Raw genomic sequence first — 22,417 nt, forward strand, 5'->3', positions numbered from 1 at the left:
GTCCACCTTATTTCTCAGAGCAAGATATGGGGTCAGACCTAAATATTCCAACCTCTAAATTGGGACTAAGGCTAACTTCTGCAAATTCAGAAGCCATCCAAACCTCTCCAGAGGGTGCACTTTGTGGGACAATAGGGTATTGTTCCCTCAGAAATAAGGAATACAGGTACACTATAACAGGAATACCCAGGGTACGCAGGAGGCCAGGACCTTGGTGAACACTCTGGGATCTGTGGACAAGCCAGACGGCAGGGCCAAAAACTGAAAGTGGCAGTCCTTCAAAGTGAACTGCAGAAACCTTTGGTGAGGTGTAAAGACTGGAACGTGAAGATAAGCATTCTTGATATCCACTGATGCCAGGAAATCTCCGTGTGGGAGAAAGGCCACCACAAACCACACTGATTCATTCCTGAAAGTCTACACTTGGAGAAACTTGTTGCTTCTCTTGAGATTCAGAATGCTGGGAATATTGCTATTTGGTTTCAGAACTTTGAAGATATTCAAATAGAAACCAATAATCCTTTCATCCACCAGAATGGTCTCTCCTTGAGATTAATGATTGAAAGCTCACTAGAGAGCAAACCTTTTTTGAAGAATTAAAGAAATGTTCTTTGAGCCACTATGTTGCAGACCCACACATCTACAATCTCTCCCTGACAAACCTCCATGAAGGCCTGCACATGTCCCACCACCTATGTAAGTGGAGGCACTTCTTTACTGCAAAGACAATTTGTTTCCAGGCTTAGAGAGCATAAGAATCCATGTCTTTTTGTGGAACTGAGGTTTGGGTTTGGAATTTGCAAAAGGAATGCTTCTTGAAAGTAGGATTATTATTATTATTATTATCATACAGTATTTATATAGCACCAATTGTTTTAAAGTGGTAACAGGGTACTCTTACCCACAGTCACCTTCTGGATCTAATAGTCCAAAGCATGACCAAACATATGTTCCAATTGAAAAGTTAAACGTTCCACATGCTTCTTGCAGAGAAATTCCACCGACCAATAATTCAGCCATAAGATTCTGCGCATATGTATGGACCAGGACCCCTAGACGAGAAAACTGTTGAATGGAAACTTTCCAGGTGTCAACAAAGAAGCTAAGAGCAAATGGGAAATCCTTCAGTTACCGGCTCTTTTCAGTAACTCCACTATCAGGATCTCTCTTGTCATGCAGTATGCCCAGTTCTTAATGCTTTGCAACAAACCAACAGCTGCAATTACAGGTTTTACAGCTACTCCCACCAGAGCAAATGATGCTTTAAATAAGGCTTCCAACAGTTTCAGGCGTCACCCACTGGTTTTGTTGAGATAGAAGACTGCTGGACCAACTGAAAGCATACTTTATTTTTTAGTGAAGCCACTCTCCATGATGTATTGCTGAGCGAACCTTTCCGGCAGAACAAACACCTTGTCAGGGTTAGCCCAAAAGTCCATGTGCAAAATATCCATTAAAAGAAAGAGCTACATGTTGTGGCAGATGCCATGGTCCAAAACCTGTGACTTAGGGATAGATGACTTGGGAGCGGTAGCATCAAATTAGTCTAAACTAGTTCCACAAGAAATCTCACAAACACTTTTTGGGTCTGATATAATCTCTGACCCAGGGGTTCTTTAGGCAAAAATCAGATGAGGATTTATCTGCATTCTCCTCTACCAGTAAACACCTGTCCTCTTACACCTTGACCTCCACTTGTCCCTATTCTGTTAATAGGGAGGTGGGGGCAAGAGAAGGAATGCTTCTGCTTCCAACCAAGAAAAAACAGAAATGATAGATGAGAATTCCTTCCTTGACACAAAGGAACAAGAAGTAGAAATATCAGATAGGTGTAGGGAGTCCGAGTTGTAGGAAACACACTGACTCCCAGGGGATACATTGCATAAGGGTCTGCATCCAGGTTGCTTTCTATCTGAAGAACCTATTTGGGATCCCTTGCCCCCTACTCTCTGCTGTTGACGAGACATGGCCTGCTGACAAGTATAAAGGGACCACTGCTGGGAAAGGTGGTCTGACATGGCCAAGTGGACACTGTTCCACTAAGAACCAGTATGCTGCTTACCTCAGACCCCTTCTAATCCTGCCTGTGCACCACATTTTGTGGCCGCTTTCCTTTATGCTGTGACCTGTAATACCACAAAGGAATTGTTCTGCTGCAATCTGTAGTCCCACAAAGACAACCATTTTCCTACTACCTGTACAAAGTGATCAGGGCAGCCTGGGACGCCATACAGTAAAAAGCACACCTAACCTAAATACATTTTCTTTCGTTGTCCCACTTAGGGTGGAGGGGGGGGGGGGTCACCAGAGAAGGATAATGGTACCAGCAGAGATTACCACAGAGCACTCATGGATCCATGCTGCTGATCCCTACGGGGGGTCCAATCAACACCCATCACAGTGTGCAATGCCTCAAGGGCCTTCAGGGTTTCCAGATGGGGGGGGGGAATTGTTCACTGCCCTGGACCTGCATAAGTGAAGACTGGGTGTCATTCCTCTGAGCATAGAAAAGATGTAGGAGTTGGATATGGAAAAGGCCAGTCTCATAATCCCAGATGGAATTGCTGAGAAACTAGCTTTGACCATCTAACACACTAGCAAAAAACTGAAGCCTGCCAGGATGGAAGGAGTTGTGCCTAGCAGGAAATTTCCTGTCTGTCTATTTTGCCAGTGACCAATCACCTGAAGGAGGCAGCGTAACCCCATCGCAATGGATATGAAGATACTCTGTGTCCTGAGATGTACAATAGAGAAATAACCTTTCACATTTCCCTTTCTCCTACTGCTCCCTGAGAGCTCTGCTGGAATCTTTAACCTGTTAGTTTAAGTCGTCTTTTACTGCTTAACCACTTGAGCTCCTGAGGATTTACCCCCCTTAATGACCAGGCCTCTTTTTGCTACTCGGCGCTGCACTAGTTCAACTGATAATTGTGCGGTCATGCAATACTGTACATAAACGAAATTTACGTCCTTTTTTCACACAAATAGAGCTTTCTTTCTGTGGTATTTGATCACCTGTGTGCTTTTTATTTTTCACTCTATAAACAAAAAAAGACCAAATATTTTGAAGAAAAACAATATTTTTTACTTTCAGCTATAAAAAATATATAGTAAACTCAAAGTTAGTTATAAATTTAGGCCAAAATGTATTCTGCTATATGTTCTTGGTAAAAAAAAAATCCCAATAAGTGTATATTGATTGCTTTGTGTCAAAGTTATAGCGTCTACAAAAAATTTGGTATAGATACTGCAATTTACGCCATTTTTTTGCTATACAGCGCTGCGCTAGTTTAACTGACAATTGCATGGTCATGCAATGCGGTACATAAATGAAATTTATGTCCTTTTTTAACACAAATAGAGATTTCTTTTGGTGGTATTTGATCACCTGTGCACTTTTTATTTTTGGCGCTATAACCAGAAAGAGTTTTGAAGAAAAACATTTTTTTTGAAAAAAACAATATTTTCTCATTTTGGTCATAAAAAATATCTAAAAAAACTAAACTTTCGTCATAAATTTAGGCCAAAATGTATTCTGCTACATGTTTTTGGTTAAAAAAATCCCAATAAGTGTATATTGATTGTTTTTAGTGAAAGTTATAGCGTCTACAAAACTATGGTATAGATAATGGAATTTACATAGCTTTTACTTTCTGACTGCCCATCACATTTCTTGAGGTGCTAAAATACCAGGATAGTACAAACACCCTCAAATGACCCCTTTTCGAAAATTAGACACCCTAAGCTATCTGCTGAGAGGCATATTGAGTCCATGGAAGATTTATTTTTTTTCCACAAGTTTCTGGAAAATGACAAACACTTTTTTTTTTTTTTTACACAAAGTTGTGATTGAAATGATTTATTTCTCGCACAAGCCATGGGCATATGTGGAATTACACCCCAAAATACATTCTGCTACTTCTACTGAGTATGGGGATACCACATGTGTGAGACTTTTTGGGAGCCTAGCCACATACAGGAGCCTGAAATCCCATGACCACTTTGAAAGCCTGAAGGTGCGTAACTTCCTCATTACACTTTCTCACTACTTATCACAGTTTCGAAGGCCCTGACATGCCAGGATAACACCAAACCCCCCCCCCCAAATGACCCCTTTCTGGAAAGTAGACACCCCAAGGAATTTAAAAAGAGGCATGGTGAGTATTTTGCAGATCTCATTTTTTCTCACAAGGTTTTGAAATATAAAAAAAAATAGAAAAAATATGTTTTTGTTTTTTTTCTTCATTTTCCAAAAACTTGTGGCAACAAATGAGATCTGCAAAATACTTACCGTGCTTTTTATCAAATTCCTTGGGGCGTCTACTTTCCAAAAAGGGGTAATTTGGGGGGGTTAGGTGCTATCCTGGCATTTCATGGCCTCCGAAACTGTGATAGGTAGTCTGGAAGTGTAATGAGGAAATAAAGCCCTTTAAAAGCCTGAAGGTGCTTATTGGATTTTGGGGTCCTGTACTTGGCTAGACTGCCAAAAAGTCTCTCACATGTGGTACCCCCATATTCGGGAGAAGCAGCAAAATGTATTTTGGGGAGTAATTCCACATATACCCATGGCATGTGTGAGCAGTAAATAATTTAAGTGACAATTTTGTGTAAAAAAAATATATATATATTTATTTTTGTCATTTTCCAAAAACTTGTAGTAAAAATATAAATTCTTCTATTGATTCAACATTCCTCTCAAATAGTTTAGTTTGGGGTGACTACTTTCCAAAAAGGGGTCATTTTGGGGCGTTTTATGCCCAGCATTAGAAGTTTATGCCACACATCATTCACTCTTCTAACCACCTGAAGACCAAGCTTTTTTGTTCACATGAAAAAAATCTGTATTTGCTGCTAGGAAATTAATTTAAACCCCCAAACATTATATATTTTTTTAAAGCAGATACCCTAGTGAATAAAATGGTGGGTACTACAATTTTTTATGGCACATAGTACTCATGCAGCGATTTTTCAAAAGCAATTTAAAAAAAAAAAAATACACTTTTTTTACTTTTAATGCACAAAAACACAATATATTGGCCAATTGTTTGGTAAAATATAAAATATAATGGTATGCTGAGTAAATAGATACCAAACATGACATGCTTTAAAACTGCGCATGCCCCGTGCAATGGCGACAAACTGCAAACATTTTTAATATCCATAGGCAGCGCTTTAAAAGCCTTTAAAAGCTACCATTTTAGATTTACAGAGATCTAGTGTTAGAATTACTGCCCTTGATCTGACATTCACGGCAATACCTCACATGCATGGTGCAACCGCTGTTTACATACCGACACAGGGTCAAGGCTTGTGCACACAGGTGTGCGCGCATGGGAGGGGCAGTTATTTTTTTTTTTTAGTTATTTTGATTTTTTTTTTTATTATTTTTGTACCTTTCTTTTTTTTTTTTTTTTATCACTTTTAATGCTATAACAGGGAATGCAAATAACCCCTATAACTTCAATGGGCATTGTCATATTCTTTTTTGAGAAATTTGGCATCAGACTCTAGATATCTCCTCTGCCCTTACATTATCTAATCAAACCACAATTGGTATGATCAGATGCTTTCCCAATTTACAAATGGCGCAGTTTATATCCTGCGAAACTGAAGTGATGAAATGCTTGTAGCTTCTGAATTCTTAGACTATAGAGATGATTGGCACCATTCTGGTATCCAATCAGCTCTATGGTCAGCTGGCAGAAACACCGGCTGCATTCTCAGGTTCCCCTGATGGCACGGGGCTGCCCGAGAAGGCCGTGGAAGGCAGCGGGGGAGGGGGGACATCATCTCCCACTGCTTGTAAAAGCAATCTTGCAGCTAATTAGCCACTAGGATTGCTTTTACATGAAAGCCGATCACTGGCTGAAAAAAACGATACCAAGATGATGCCTGCAGCTGTAGGCATCATCCTGGTATAACCATTCAAATCCAGTGATGTACCAGTACATCGCTGGTCCTTGTTGGTTATATATGCTATGTTCTTTTTTTTTTGTTGTATGCAGCCTGTGGAATGCATGAAAAAATGAGAAGAAATCTCTGCCAGAAAAAGTGTGTGGTATGCCCACCATTAGAATATACCGCCCTGTGTCCACCCACTTCTAATGGTGGGCACACATTAGGTCACACAGTACCACATGCACCAGTTCCAAGATTGTACAAATGTGTAAATAGTGCATATTCTGACTCAGATTGTTGTGATAGCGATTTATCCCTTGTGAGACCTCTCTGCTTAGCCTGTATAAGCAGATATAATCACTGTGGGCAATCCTTGTCAGATAGCTGAACTCACCAATACTGTGTTCATCCAGAAGTTGCTTTATTCTGTACATGTGAAACAGGATACAGCAGAATGAATGGTTTCCAGTATTATGCGGTCAAAAGATGATACTTTCCATAGCGTACTATGCAGAATACACGTGTCCCTGTTACATGTGGTCTGTTAACTGCATCCATGACACAGGAAGTTCTGTACTGAAGAAGAAGGGAGGAGCTTCATATACAAAGGAACTGTGTCATAGATCTCAGGGAGGCAATATAAAACAAATGCATACCAAATAAGGCCACTGGATGGCAGCATTACTAACTATAGAAATGTCCATAGAAAATGGTACAAAAAATAAACTATATGAACTCTCATGTACATTAACATGAATATTAACTGTGTAACAGCATACTCCCCGTCTGGCATTGTAAATGTCACTATTTAAACCATAACGGTAGTTATACAATTGCAAATAAACAACAGTGCAATTTGCTTGAAGTCTTGAAGACCTGAAAGACATAAAAAAGAGAACATGCATATAGTGCAACAATTATAACGTAAGGCTTCAAGTTATATCAATTAAAGTTCAAGATACTTCCTTCTTGAAGTCACAGGTTGGATCCAGCAGCATACGCAAGCAAGTTCATTCTCCAAAGGGCAAGAGCAGAACAAGTTCCGTGATAGGTCTGCTGAAAGTCTTTACAGTCCCTTGTCTTGCAACTTTCACCTCCACCTTGCGTACCTTGCCGTCATCACTAGGAATGCTCTTTACAATGAGTCCCATAGGCCACTCGATTCTTTCAGCTTGCTGGTCCTTCAGCAGAACGAGATCTCCAACTTTAATATTAGGGTTCAGGCATTGCCATTTTCTGCGTCCTTGCAGAGTAGAAATATACTCCATTCTCCAACGATTCCAGAAGCAGTTGGAGAGGTGTTGTACTCGCTTCCACTGGTCATAGCACATATTTCCTGTTTTAAAGTTTCCAGGTGGAACAGGAACGGACCCAAGCTTCTGGGTAAGTAGAGTAGCTGGGGTAAGGATAGTTGGGGTCTCTGGATCTGTAGAAACTGGAACAAGTGGTCTTGAATTGATTATGGCAGATGCTTCTGCCAGGAAGGTGGTTAGAATCTCATGGGTAAGTCTTGTGGAGTTCAAGTCCATAAGCATAGAGTCCAGTATTTTTCGTGTGATGCCTATCATTCTCTGACTTGTAGCAAGGGAAGCTGAGGTGTAACAGCATGGTATACTGATTCCATCTAAGGCATGTAGAGATTGTTTCCAGGACTCCCACTTTGGAAGCTTGTCTGTAGGCAGCGGAGCATCCCAATCTTTAATAGACTCTGAGAACTGTCTAAGTAAGGCTTTACCTTGTATGGTGATGGGAGCCACAAATCCCAATGGATCGTATAAACTGTTCACCACTGACAGAACACCACGCTTGGTAAATGGTTTGTCTGCAGAGCCGACTTGAAAGCCGAAGGTATCTTTTAATAAGTCCCACCGTAGGCCCAGACTTCTCTGTACAGGTGGCATGTCCATTCCAAGATTTAAATCTTTAAACCCAGTGGCATGATCACCAGGTTGAAAGGCTTTCATAACAGCAACACTATTCGAGGCAATCTTGTGTAGTCTGAGGTTAGCCTCGGAAAGCATACCTTGTGTCCTTTGGAGCAGGTCTATGGCTTCTTCGTCTGTAGGTAAAGACTTAAGTCCGTCGTCAACATAAAAGTCTCTCTCAACGAAGTGTCGAGCATCCGCACCATACTCCTTTTCTCCATCAAGGGCAGTCCTTCGTAAACCATATGTTGCAACAGCGGGTGAGGGACTATTTCCAAAAACATGTACCTTCATGCGGTATTCAATTATCTCATTGTCCATGTTGTTGTTACGGTGCCACAGAAACCTTAGGAGGTTCCTATGGTCTTCACGTACAATGAAGCAATGAAACATTTGCTCAATATCAGCAGTTATGGCAACTGGTTCTCTTCTAAATCTCATAAGTATACCTACAAGGTTGTTGGTTAGATTCGGGCCAGTGAGAAGAACATCGTTCAGGGATACGCCTTGATGCTTGGCACTGGAGTCAAATACTACCCTGATTTGTTCTGGCTTACGTGGATGATACACTCCAAAGAAAGGCAGGTACCAGCACTCATCGTGTCTTTGAAGTGGTGGCGCTGGTTCAGCGTGATCATTGTCAAAGATCCTTTTCATAAAAGCGATGAAATGTTCCTTCATTTCAGGCCTGTTCTTTAGTGTTCGTTGAAGTGAGTTGAATCTGGATAGAGCCTGTTCACGATTGGTTGGGAGTGTGGCCCTTGCAGCACGAAGAGGTAATGGTGCGATCCAGCTGTTAAGACTCATCCTGGAAGAATTCTTCGTCCATTATTTTGATGAACTCTCTATCTTCGACTGACAAGGCTATTTTGTTGTCATCACTTGTAGTACAAAACACTGTGGTACCTAGGTTGTCATCACAAAGAACAGGAGTAACATCAGGTACTTGGATGATGTCAAGAGGCTTCTCCTTTACTTCATAATGGTGAGGGCACTGTTTGAAGTGGGATGCACGTCCATTTCCCAACATGTAAGTTTTGAAGGAGTGGATCTCAGTTGATGTTCTGTCCAGGCATACATCGCCCACTATTACCCAGCCTAGGTCAAGTCTTTGTGCATAAGGGGCATTGTTAGGTCCATCGCATTGGTCGCGTACTTTATGTACTCTGAGAATGTCTCTTCCTAGCAGGACCAAGATTTCAGCACTCTTGTCCATCGCAGGAATCTCATCAGCAAGGTGCCTTAAGTGAGGATGATGATATGCAGCTTCTGGAGTAGGAATCTCTTCTCTTTCGTCTGGTATCTGATCACACTCAACTAATGTTGGGAGGGGTATGCCTTCTCCATCCTTGATATGAGAGACCATGAATCCATCGACCCTTCTGCCAAAGGTCTCTACACGACCAGAACAGGTTCTGAGAGTATACGGTGTGGCGTGACCTTCTAAGCCAAAGATCTCAAAGAATTTAGGCTTAACCAGGGATCTGTTACTCTGTTCATCTATTATGGCATACATCCTAGCAGCTTCCTCAGGATGATCCTTGGGGTATATCTTGACTAGGCATATCTTGGCACAGCATTTGTGATCCAGTCCCTCTCCACAGACTTCTGTGCATGAAGAAGAAACATTACTTTTGGCTAGAGCATGACTTTGTTGCTCCCCGCCATAATTTGGGACAGGGGTTGAGGTGGGTAGCTGCTGCGGGTTGTCTGGAAGTGGAGTAGGATGCATGGCTGTAACATGTCTGTCGCTACCGCATTCTGTGCACTTGATGACAACCTTACAGTCTTTAGCAAAGTGGTTATAAGAAGCACAGCACTTGTAGCATATTCCAAGTTTCTGGAGAATCTCCCTGCGCTCTTGTAAAGGCTTTGCCCTAAGCCCACGACATTTCTTAAGAGGGTGAGGCTTCTTGTGAATAGGACACTGACGATTAGGGTCTTTATCTCTAGCATCCACAATGCCTTGGTCAGTAGGCGAGGTTGTGGAGGGTGAGATGTCTGTTCTTTTAACAGATATTGCTCTAGTATAGTCTCTACGTTTAGCTGCTGTGTTATCATACCTTGATGATGATGAGGATGGAGCAGGCAAGTTTGGATCACTGAAGCTGAAGCTGGGATCGTTTCTCGTCCAGGCTTGATCACTAATGAACCTGCAAAAGTATGAGAATGGAGGAAAGGATACGTTATAGTCTCTTTTGTACCTTGAGCCCTGTTGTGCCCATTTCTCTTGCAGGCCGTATGGCAGTTTAGACACCACTGGGTTGACACCATGAGCGGTGTCCAGGAAGCTTAGTCCAGATAGACGTGGGTCTGTCTTTGCCAACTCTAGCTCCATGAGGAGGTCACTTAGATCTTGGAGCCTGCGATAGTCTTTGTTTCCTATTTTTGGGAAGTTTTGCAGTCTCTTGAATAGAGCGCTCTCTATGGCTTCAGAGCTACCATAGGCTTGCTCAAGTCTTGCCCATGCAGCAACAAGACCTGCGTCTGGGTGGTCAACATGTACTGTTCTCAGTCTTTTAACACGATCTGCAGATTCTGGTCCCAGCCACTTTATGAGCAAATCAAGTTCTTCCTTAGTAGTAAGGTTGAGATCAGCAATAGCAGCCTTGAAGGTTGATCTCCAGGCCCTGTAGCTCTCTGCACAGTCGTCAAACCTTGAGAGGCTGGTGTTAATGAGCTCACGGCGAATCATATATCTGGCAAAGTCATTCAAGTCTGATCTCTCACTCTTTGGTGCCAAAGTAACTTGTGGAACCCCTTGGGTGTGAAAGTTCTCTGGTGATGTAGGGTGAGATTTACCAGGGTAAAATGATGTTGCATGAGCGTTTAACTGTGGTGTAGTCTCTAAGGCTTGTGCTGGCTGTGGCTTGAGCTGCGACTTGTCACTGGAAGTCACCTTGTTGTTGGCAGGAGTTGATGTGGTTTGCTGCATAGATGTACTTGTGTTGTAGATTTGAAGAGGCTTAGGCATATGGAGCTGAGAGGTCTCTGTGTTGAGAGTCAGAACAGTGTTGTTAGTAGGAGGTACAGGAGATGACTCTGTATCTTCGCAAATGTTATGCTTTAATACGTATTCACTGGTGCGTTCAACTGGATCTTCCAGTTCTGCTGGGATAAGGCAGTCTGAATTAGTACTTTGTCCCATCGCTTGTTCAAGGACTTTCAGCCTTGCTAGGGAAGCTGCTTCCTCCCCTTCCATCTGCAGAATCTTTATTTGGGAATCTGCCTCTGCTTGCTGAGCTTTGCTTTTAGCTTCCATCTCTGCTTGCTGAGCTTTGCTTTTAGCTTCCATCTCTGCTTGTTGAGCTATCTTGCGTGCTTCTACCTCTGCTTCCTTTCTGGTAAAAAAGCTTTGCGCCTTTTTTGATTCAGCATCAGCGCGGGCCTCTATTAGCTTATCGCTTAACGTGGAACTTCTGGAGCGAGAGGATCTAGAAGAAAGTGCAGTGCGCTTGGTTGAGGTGGATCTGTGAGATCTGGTCTCCTGCAGATGAGTAATACGGAGTTCTGCTTTAAACTTAGCATTTTGCACTGCAAGATCCCTTTGTTGGTTTAGTGCATCGGTCCTGGTCAGTTCTGCTGAAGAATCCTCTATATTAGAGTCCTGCAAGAAAGCTGAGTATTTTACAAACAGCCGCTGGTAGCGTTCATATGCAGCAGATAGGCGATTTATAGAGTCTCTTAATTCAGCTGGTTGATCATTAAAGTGTGACAAAACTGACATGCATTGTGAAGTTCGGTCCCAGAGGTCTAACAGATTACTGGAGAACTCATCTCTAGTGGCTTCATAGTTTTCCCTGAGTTTCTGTGTCGGTTTTATTGTACGTTTGGGCTTTACGCTCTGTTCGGGAATGTCTGCAGAATCTGCTCCCTGTACGTCTGCTGGTTGAGAGAAATGATGTATCTGCGTTGGTTCGGCCATAAAGGAGTGTTCAGAGCCTTGTCTAGACATTTTTTACTATTCTGCAAAAATTGGTACTGTCTCTTTAAGAAGACGAACAGCAGCTTAGACAGGTGGGGTAACACAGTTCAATGCAGAGAAACAGTTTTCAACATTCACATGAAGTGCAGTAAGCTTGTGCGACCATGTGCTTTGCAAGATGGCGGATGGCACTGAGCTTGATTGCAGATTAGGCACACACATATACACAGCAGGCTGTAGGGATTCTATGCATCTTTTGACTATTCTGACTCAGATTGTTGTGATAGCGATTTATCCCTTGTGAGACCTCTCTGCTTAGCCTGTATAAGCAGATATAATCACTGTGGGCAATCCTTGTCAGATAGCTGAACTCACCAATACTGTGTTCATCCAGAAGTTGCTTTATTCTGTACATGTGAAACAGGATACAGCAGAATGAATGGTTTCCAGTATTATGCGGTCAAAAGATGATACTTTCCATAGCGTACTATGCAGAATACACGTGTCCCTGTTACATGTGGTCTGTTAACTGCATCCATGACACAGGAAGTTCTGTACTGAAGAAGAAGGGAGGAGCTTCATATACAAAGGAACTGTGTCATAGATCTCAGGGAGGCAATATAAAACAAATGCATACCAAATAAGGCCACTGGATGGCAGCATTACTAACTATAGAAATGTCCATAGAAAATGGTACAAAAAATAAACTATATGAACTCTCATGTACATTAACATGAATATTAACTGTGTAACAGCATAGTGCACGCTTGAATAAAAATTGTCCACGTATAAGTGGTACCCCATATGGAAAAAGGATGACACCAAGTCCCAAACTATCTTGCCACTGCTCCCCATGTAGTCTGGGCATCCGGGCGGGCTCCACGTGACTATCTTTTCTCTCGTAAATTTGAAACTTATAAGTATAGCCTGTTGTCCTCTCACAGGTCTTCTACATCTTGACCCCATATCTGGCACGCTTGCAGGGGAGAAATTGTTTGAATGCAAGGCGGCCAGAAAAATTAATGAGGGACTCCTCAACGCAACTGTTTTGCTGGGGAGTATAGACATCTGCTAATTTTAGGTTAAGGTGCTTTGCAAGGGGTTGAATTTTGTGGAGCCGGTCAAATTCAGGGTTACCCCGAGGATGACAGAGTGTATTGTCGTTGAAATGCATAAAACACATTATACTCTCATATCTATGTCTGGCCATGGCAGCAGAGAACACGGCATATGATGAATCGGGTCTGCGGACCAATACAACCACAATTCATTTCTATTAGTAATGCCCATGTTGAGGGTTAGGCCCAAAAAAAATTTAAATTTGAAAACCGTAATGAGTTTCCTTGCGAATGGTATGGCAAGGTTTGAATTTGGGTTGGCGACAATAAATTGTTGTGCATATAAACTGCTTTGATCCACAATCAATGCGTACAGATATTCCGTGAAAAACAGCTCCAAAAATCAAGGAGGTATGTGAAAGACCAGGATGTACTAGACCGCTGGTACTCGACAGTTCACCAAAAGGTAGAGCAGCACTAGTACTGGCACTCTGCTGCATATGAGAGTCATCACAATTTACCGGCAAGTGCTAACAGAGATCAGGACTGATTCTGTGAACACTGCGGTTTTGTGTGCAATGTATCAAGTGACAGTGACCTACTGACACTGCACTTGCTGGGGGAGAAGGGGGGGGGGGGTAAGCATAGGGGCTAAACGCAGGTGTTGGCAGGTGCCGGGGATGATCCCGCTAACACTGCTTTTTGGGGACGCTATACTAATGTGAACGCTGGTATAGTGCTGACCTGATCAAAGATATTGACCCGTGCAGAAACTATACTAGCAATGGAGATTTATTGTACATGAGCGTGCTCCTGGCAATCAAGGGGTTAAATGTGACGACTGGTGTACTGACGGGCAATCTGACGCTATCTGGGAGGGGTGTGAAAACCACAGGAGCGCGAATCATGTGTATATATGTGTGTGTATATATATATATGTGATTTTGCATACCCATGCCGCCCTGTAGCAGTATTTCTGCTGTAGGGTGGTCAGGAAGCGGTTACAGAAGAGGTTTGTGTTACGGCGCTGCGTTACTTTAACTGACAATTGCGCGGTCATGCAACACTGCACCCAAATTAAATTTACATCCTTTTTTTCCCACAAATTGAGCTTTCTTGCGGTGGTATTTGATTGCCTGTGCGTTTTTAATTTTTTGCGCTATAAAAAAAAGGCTGACAATTTTGAGACAAAAAAACAATATTATGGACTTTTTGCTATAAAACATGTCCAGTAAAAAAAATTAAAAAAATCTAATTTTGTCACAAATTTCATCCAAAATGCATTCTGCGACATGTCTATGCTAAAAAAAATCCCAATACGTGTAAATTAAAGTTTACATGAAAGTTATAGCGTTTACAAATGGCGGGAAAGATGCTGGGATTTTTAATTTTTTCTATACTAATAATGGCGGCGATCAGCGACATCTGCCACAGAATTTGTCAGTCTTTTCAGCCAGCCATGAGATGTACACATAACCACCCACCACATGGCCAGGCAGGTGACACGTGTTTCCAGACTCAGTAATACCGATTCCTGCATCATGAACTCTCCAGCCTCCCCACTCGACAATGAATCAGCACTGTCACACAGATAGAAGGTAGGTGATCCAGGAGACAGTAAAACTGAACTAGGAAGTGGCAGTGTGATATTCCTGGCTGTGCCCTGTGGCAGATGTGTGTGAATCACAAAACTGGCAGAACGGAACTATAACTCCTTTGGCAAATAACTATTCACACAAATGTATCAGTTGTGTATTTAGGAGTTACTTTCTCTGTGTAGCCAATAGTCACTGCCATTTCTAAGGATCCTCTCAATTGTGATTGTAGGACTGCAACATCATTTTCTTTCTGTATCCAACAGGTACAGTTAATATTAAACAAAGCAATTAAAGCAGACTTTGAAGTAAAAAGCATGGTACACTTAATATATCAGGGTCCCCTCCCCCATAATAAGTAGGAGGATAAAATAGAATAAAAAAAAGTATGTAGGGGAAAAAAAGTTAATTAATATCCTTACCATACACCGACTTCTGTGCTGCACCCAGCATAGCACGGGAGTGCCTTCTCATAAGATCTGGGAAGTATGGAAGCCAGGGGTAGGGTAAATACATTTACTGACTTCTTCCCTATATTTTTTATGCTGCTTTTTTATGTGGGAGAGAGTACTGATATATTCAGACCTTACATTTTTACTGCAAGATCAGCATGAAAGACAAAAAAAGAACATACGTTGTTTTTTGCTGCCACTTTGCTCCTGATCACCTGAAGGTTTCTTCTTTCGCTTTGCGACCTGTAAACACAAGATAATTCGTATGAAAATGGCCACAAAACATTATCCCATTAGAATCACTAGAACTCCTTGTGTGACTAGTTAAAGACTCTCTATAGCTTTGTCCAGTAAGAGCAAAGTGACGTTTCCCGCACATAGCCCAACTTCTATAATGGAGCAGAGCTTCTGGAAATAGAGGAGCAAGAGACATACCCATATAACATTGGTCAGACTTGAGTTTTTAATTACCAGGCCCAAAAAGTCATGTAAGGTGATGGGGGTCCATGACGTCACCCCACTGTCTAAGCTCTGACACCAGCCAACCTGCAGCCTAAACAGGTGAGGATACTGCAGAAAGAAGGCAGCAATAAAGGGTGTGGCTGGGTATATATACATGTCTAAAGCCGGCCATAGATGGTGCGATTTTCACAGGTTGCAGGAAAGAAAATTGCTTGATTCCTCCACCAATACCGACTGTGATCAGCCTCCCATGGAGCTATTGCGTTCTCCCAGCAGGGGGACCCTTCCCAGCCATGAGAACATGCAGTGATTATTGCTAGCAGCTATAGCCGCTAGCTATAATCTCATGAAAAATCTGATTCTAAAAAAAGTCAATCAATCAGCTTGGGTAGTCAGCATGCCCATACATGGTTTGAATCTCGGCCAATTCAGCAGCGATACGAACCATCTATGGCCAGCTTAAGTCTAAGGTGGGCAAAGTGACAGAATATTTTAAAGTGTACCTAATGACAAACTTTTATTTTTTTTTTTAGTTTTGAGTGGAGGGAGAAAGGGTTGGAATCTCGTCACTGAGGGTGAATCTTCCCAGTGGGGACAAAGACCATTAAAAACCTCTAAGTCTTAGTGTCCAGAAGGTCCCTATCACATGGGCGATGCTCGCAATCTGCAGTGGACGGTTTTGTCAGCAGTGGCGGGTCAGCAATTGGCATGAGACCAGAAGGCAATATGCTGCCTACAGCATGCTTGCTTGAAGAGAGATTTTACACTGCAATCGATCTTCTCCATGCCTCAACCATGTCCATTAGATGTGGTTGCAGCAAGTTTCATTTCAGGAGGTGGTATTTCCTGCAGAATGCCCAACTTTTTAGCCTCATGGCCAGGACAATGTGTATGGGACTGTACATTGGCCGTTGCTGGGTTTTGACAGGCAGCTGAGGTGCGTTAAAAATATGCCTCAGCCTCCTAAGACATAAGTCATGCATAGCAAAGCCTACTCTGAGCAGTCATTTTAATTTTTTTTTTGCTGTACACACAATGTCCATGTGAAAGGGGCCCTTATTAGGACACTTATTAGGATTTTTCTTACCACAAATATGTAGCAGAATACTTATTGGCCCAAATTTATGAAGATATACAGTTGCAAGAAAAAGTATGTGAACCCCTTGGGATTCCGTGGAGTTTTGCATGAATTGGGCATGAAATGTGCTCTGAACGTCATCTAAGTCACAACAATAGAAGAACACAGTCTGCTGAACATAATACTACACAAACATTAGATGTTGCCATGGTTTAATTGCACATAACATGTAAACATTCACAGTGCAGGGAGGAAAAAGTATGTGAGGCCCTAGCTTAATGACTTCTCCCAGAGCTAATTGGAGCCAGGAGTGAGCCAAACTTGACTCCAACCAGTGTGATGATATTGGATGTGTTGCTGACAGCTGTCCTGCCCTTAAAAAACACACACCTGTTTTGGGTTTACTGGTTTCAAGAAGCACTGTCTGATGTGAACCATGCCTCGCAGAATAGAGCTCTCAGAAGACCTACGATCAAGAATTGTTGACTTGCATGAAGCTGGAAAGGGTTACAAAAGTATCTCCAAAAGCCTTGATGTTCATGTGTCCACGGTAAGACAGACTGTCTACAAATGGAAAAAGTTTAGCACTGTTGCTACTCTCCCTAGGCATGGTCGTCCTGTAAAAATGACTGCAAGAGCACAGCGCAGAATGCTGCATGAGGTAAAGAAGAATCCCAGAGTGTCAGCTAAAGACCTACAGAAATCTCTGGCACATTCTAACATTTTTGTTGACACATCTACAATAAGGAAAACATTAAACAAGAATGGAGTACATGGGAGGACACCACGGAGGAAGCCATTGCTGTCCAAAAAGAATATTGCAGCACGTTTGAAGTTTGCAAAAGAGCACCTGGAAGTTCCACAGCACTACTGGCAAAATATACTGTGGACAGATGAAACCAAGATTGAGTTGTTTGGGAAGAACACACAACACTGTGTGGAGAAAAAAAGGCACAGCACACCAACATCAAAACCTCATCCCCACTGTAAAACATGGTGGAGGGAGCATCATGGTTTGGGGCTACTTTGCTGCCTCAGGGCCTGGACGGATTGTTGTCATTGATGGGAAAATGAATTCCAGGGTTTATCAAGACATTTTGCAGGAAAACGTACAACCATCTGTCCGCCAACTGAAGCTCCGCAGAGGATGGGTGATGCAACAGGACAATGACCCAAAGCATACAAGTAATTCAACAAAACAATGGCTGCAACAGCACAGAATACGCCTTCTGGAGTGGCCCAGTCAGAGTCCTGACCTCAACCCGATTGAAATGCTGTGGCATGACCTTAAGAGAGCGATTCACACCAGACATCCCAAGAATATTGCTACACTGAAACAATTTTGTGAAGAGGAGTGGTCCAAAATTACTCCAGATCGTTGTACAGGTCTGATCTGCAACTACAGGAAACGTTTGGTTGAGGTTATTGCTGCCAAAGGAGGGTCAACCAGTTATTAAGTCCAAAGGTTCACATACTTTTTCCTCCCTGCACTGTGAATGTTTACATGTTATGTGTAATTAAACCATGGCAACATCTAATATTTGTGTAGTATTATGTTCAGCAGACTGTGTTATTCTATTGTTGTGACTTAGATGACGTTCAGAGCACATTTTATGCCCAATTCATGCAAAACTCCATGTAATCCCAAGGGGTTCACATACTTTTTCTTGCAACTGTATGATTTTTATACATTTTTTATTGGCTATGTTAAGTGATGGGAAAAACAAAATGTTATAGCCAATTAAACCAGATTAAACAAAAAAAAAAAAAAGTGGTCTGGCTGAGCGCATTATAGATATTTGATAAAAAACAAACCCACAGAAGCCCTGGAGACCTATTATTGAAAGCAGACTATACCAGCAAAGTAAAGGGAGAGAGATTCTTTTACAATGGATGCAGGGAGAAGATAACAGTAAGGCTGCCCATAGAAGATTCGGTGGAAGGAAAGAAAATTGATCGATTCTCCCTTTAACACAGTCAGTGTTGCCAGGGGAATGTCTCCCGCAGCACTATTGTGTTTGGCTGGCAGAACACAATGATCGCTGGCAGTAAACGCAGGTAAGAAAATCTTACAGGCTGGTAGTACAACCAGCCTGCCCATATAAGGATCGAAATTTAGCCAGGCCCTGCTGAACTGACCGAATTTCTATCCATGTATGGCCAGCTTAGAAGTTTAAGTCAAGTCATGCATAGCGAAGCCTACTCTGAACAGTCATTTTCATTGTCATTTTAAAACGTTTTGAAAAGGGGCCTTCTTTTTAGTTTTGACAATCTGAGTGAAAGTCTGCTTTAAAACCAAAATTTTTTCTCCAGTTTTAATGAGAATAGGGAAAAGCATTGGTGAAATTTTCCTTCACTGGCCACCGTGAAAACAGAAGGGGAATTAGAAGGAAATCTCTCTAAAGTAAGGTATATCGTCTCCTTAGCTGGCTATAGATGATTAGAAATTTGGCTGGCTCATCAAGGACAGGTCAAATTTTGATCCACCTATGGCCGTTCCTGCTTGACAGAAGTCAATCTAACACTTAACTTCTGACAAATGGAAATGTTGGAAAACACTTGACAAAAAGTGGCTACAGTCACTCATCAGCATATTCTGACAGCAGAAGAGATCCGCTGTCAGAATACAATGGCACATCGGAAAGGATTTCCCATCCACTTTGTGTGGATGGAGAAATCTATTCTTTTTTTTCTTTTACATTTGGCCTGCTGGCTGAACAAGCAAAAAACAATTAACCCTAGTTATCACCAGAACAGGTCTCCCATTGTAAAATTCCCCCTTTATTCCTGTTCTGGTAACAACCCAAAATTTGGGATTTCCCATCACTTTCAGTCCCAGTGATGATGGTTACCAGGACAAAGAGAGAGAGAGTATCTCAGACAGCAAAAGAAACCTGAGAAGGGTTCCAACGGAGGGTTGGGGGCACGTTACCGGGGGCTGTGGAAGTAGTCGAGCGAAGTTTGCCTGTCAGTTTTAGTCACAATCCCAGTTGCTGCAAAAGTGTAAAGGTTCACACAGCAGCACACAGCTGCCGCACACTAAACAACAGCTGATTAGTGTGCGGCAGCTGTCTGTACCAGCTGAAGTGGGCCATTTGTAGGGAGAAGTGTGGTGCGCTTTCAGTGCAACACCCAGCTCCCTTTTTTTTGTGCTAAACTTTATTTGAAGAGTACAAATTGGCACTTTATTTATGTCGCTGTACAGCAGCGCAGTGTGTTGCGCTGCTGCACAGTGACATGTGAGCCTGTCCAGTGTGCTACGATAATGCATCACGTCTACATTTTATCACAGCTCATTGCACCGCACCTCCAAGTTGTTAAAGCTGATCAGTCTAACCTTTTTATCACGCACCACATTAAAAGTCACCCCACGATTGTCTTTCGTCCGTGGCATTCTTGTCCCTCATTGGGATGGAACTATAAAAAAAAAAGTAAAAAAATTATAACTTTAAATATATATAAAATTGGTATAAATAAACTTACAGCAGCCAATATTACAAAACTAAAGAGCACATCCACAGATTGATTTGGTTTTATTTTGTCTCCCCTTCAGACTGGACTACAGACAAAGCGTTTCATTTTTTGTAAACAAAAAAAAAAAAAAGTAAATTAAAAAAAATAAATAAATTTTTTTTTTACTTTTTGCTATAAAACACTCAATAAAAAAAGAAAAAAAATGTTTCTTCATAAATGTAGGCAAAAATTTATATTGTAATATACTGGAAATTTAGGGGTTTTTTCATACTAGTAATGGCGGTGATTAGCGACTTATAGCAGGACTGCGGTGAGCCATCTGACCACTGAGGAACTGCCACTAATAAATGATCAAAAGCACTGACTCTGTACTAATGACACTGGGCAAAAAGGGGTTAACAACTGGGGCGATCAAAGGGTTAACAGCACCCTGTTTTATGCTGTGTGTACAGTGTGGTGTTTTTTAGGGATGCATCGAAATTTCGGCCACCGAAACATATCAGCCGAAAAGAGCCCTATCGGCATTGTGCCGATAGGAAATGTTTAGCCAATACAGGGGACTGTGTGTACTGCAGAAGGGAGGGGGGGAGGCCGAAAAAGGCAGGAGAGGAGCAGTGTATACAGTGACTGGCTGTCACTATGGGGTTTATTTACTAAAGCTGGAGAGTCCATAATCAGACTCCCTTCTGCATAGAAACCAATCAGCTTCAAACCTCAGCTTCTTCAATGAAGCTTTGGCAATGAAACCTGGAAGCTGATTGGTTTCTATGCAGAAGTGAGTCTGATTTTGCACTCTCCAGCTTTAGTAAATAAACCCCTATATGTCAGTGCCGGTTTTTAAATGCAAGTGCCAGCTTTTTTTTCTTTATTATAGCTCAGAGAATGAGCTGTCACCTTTCCCCAACTGAAAGGAACAAAATGTCTTTTTAATTTCTTTCCCAGAGCTAAAAGAAACAAAGCTCTGGGGAAAGTGACAGCTCATTCTCTGAGCTATAGTGAAGAATAAAAAAGCTGGCAATTGCATTTAAAAACTGGCACTGACATATAGTGACAGCCAGTGAGGGAGCCTCTCTGTATACACTGCTCCTCTCCTGCTCCCTCCTTGCACACACTGCCCCCACCTACACCCTCCCCCCTACAAAGATGGCCTGTCATTTATATGCTGTCACATAGGGGACTATTGGAAAGTGGAACAATACTCACCTTGGATCCAGTGATGCGAAGTTCCGGAGCTCCCTACCCGGCCGCTGACATCTTTGGGTAGCCAGCTTCTGGGTCTTGATCACTGGCTACTTTCATTAGCAGGCTGGGCATGACGTCACTCCTATGCATTGGTGGGAGTACAGTCAGCTTTAGCATTGCCAAAATTGTACAGTGAACTCACTGTATAGGGGCGAATAGGCAGGTAGGTAACTTTAATACACAAGAGACAATCCCTCCCGCAGAGCCATTGTGTTCTGCAGGCAGGGGAAGCCGTCCCCGCTGGGAGAACACAGTGATTACTGTTAGAGGCTATAATAGCCACTAGCAATAATCGCATGTAAAATCCGGCAGGCAGGTTGTACCCAAGTGGATCAATTGAGTAACTTGGGTACATTCAGCCTGCCCATGCATGGTTCAAATCTTGGCCAGTTCAGCAGATTCAAACCATCTATGGCCGCCTTAACACCCAACTTTTATTTTGGATCGGCAGTGGATTCAAACCTCTCTCTGCTCTTTATGGCCCCTTTAGGTAGATTCACACATTCCAACTCTTTTGGTGACCGATGTCACTGGGACAAGAAGTGCAAAGATTCTAAGTGCCCATTCACACTACTGTGGTCCACTTACTGTGGTGTGTTATAGTGCATGTTGGCACAGACTAATCACTACTGCCATTCATCTACATTAGTGGTCTCCAAACTGCGGCCCTGTGCTTACCTATATCCAGCCCTTGGGGCACTATTACTCTCTGTGATATGAGACATTATTCTGCCAACTGACACCAACAATGGGGCACCATTTCTTCCATTGACACTAATGATGGGGCACTATTCTTCCCAATGAGACCAACAATGGGGCACTATTCCTCACCCTAAAACCCAATATGGTGATGTTTACTCCCATTGATGCCAGGAAAATTTCCACTGCCACTGGTCACAGTCCGACCCCCCTAAAGTCTAAAGCACAAAAAACTGGCTCTTTGTTTAGAAAGTTTGGTGACCCCTGATCTAGGTGATTGCTCCAACCAGTCAAGCCACCACCCAGCCTTCAGAAACCTTCAATTATTCCCAATGGACCCATCTTTGCTTGTTGGCAGAATGGAGGATGATCCTCAAAAACCGAATCTCCTCAACTGTCCCAACTATCAGTGCTGTAAAAAAAAGAACTCAAACTCTTAGCCCTGGTTCAAACCAATGAGACCCTGTGCGATGAGGGGGTGGAGAAAGGCAGGAGAGGAGCAGTGTATACAATGACTGGCTGTCACTATATGTCAGTGCCGGTTGTTAAACTATGCTGTGCGACTTGCTGCTATTTCCATGATATATCTCAATGCAAGTCATAATAAAG

At 42.4% G+C, this 22,417-nt stretch overlaps 1 protein-coding gene across 3 annotated transcripts in view; it reads right to left on the bottom strand.

The window, feature by feature from the left end:
* CENPQ (centromere protein Q) overlaps nucleotides 1-22,417 on the bottom strand; it is a 38,149-nt gene that overhangs the window by 12,817 nt on the left and 2,915 nt on the right. The window contains exons 2-3 of one of the 3 annotated variants that reach the window (XM_089683667.1): nucleotides 19,731-19,810; nucleotides 15,036-15,096 (exon numbers count right to left, since the gene is read on the bottom strand). In XM_089683667.1, the coding sequence (XP_089539793.1) occupies nucleotides 15,036-15,096; nucleotides 19,731-19,787 (118 nt within the window). In that variant the 5' untranslated portion in view covers nucleotides 19,788-19,810. Of the gene's footprint in view, nucleotides 1-6,292; nucleotides 6,427-15,035; nucleotides 15,097-19,730; nucleotides 19,811-22,417 lie in introns of those variants that run through there. The other 2 variants (XM_089683668.1, XM_089683669.1) reach the window with 2 other exon arrangements.

This window comes from Staurois parvus, unplaced genomic scaffold (genome assembly GCF_062004578.1).
Source record: "Staurois parvus isolate SC_StPar_1 unplaced genomic scaffold, SC_StPar_1.0 ptg000320l, whole genome shotgun sequence".
NCBI lineage: Eukaryota > Metazoa > Chordata > Amphibia > Anura > Ranidae > Staurois > Staurois parvus.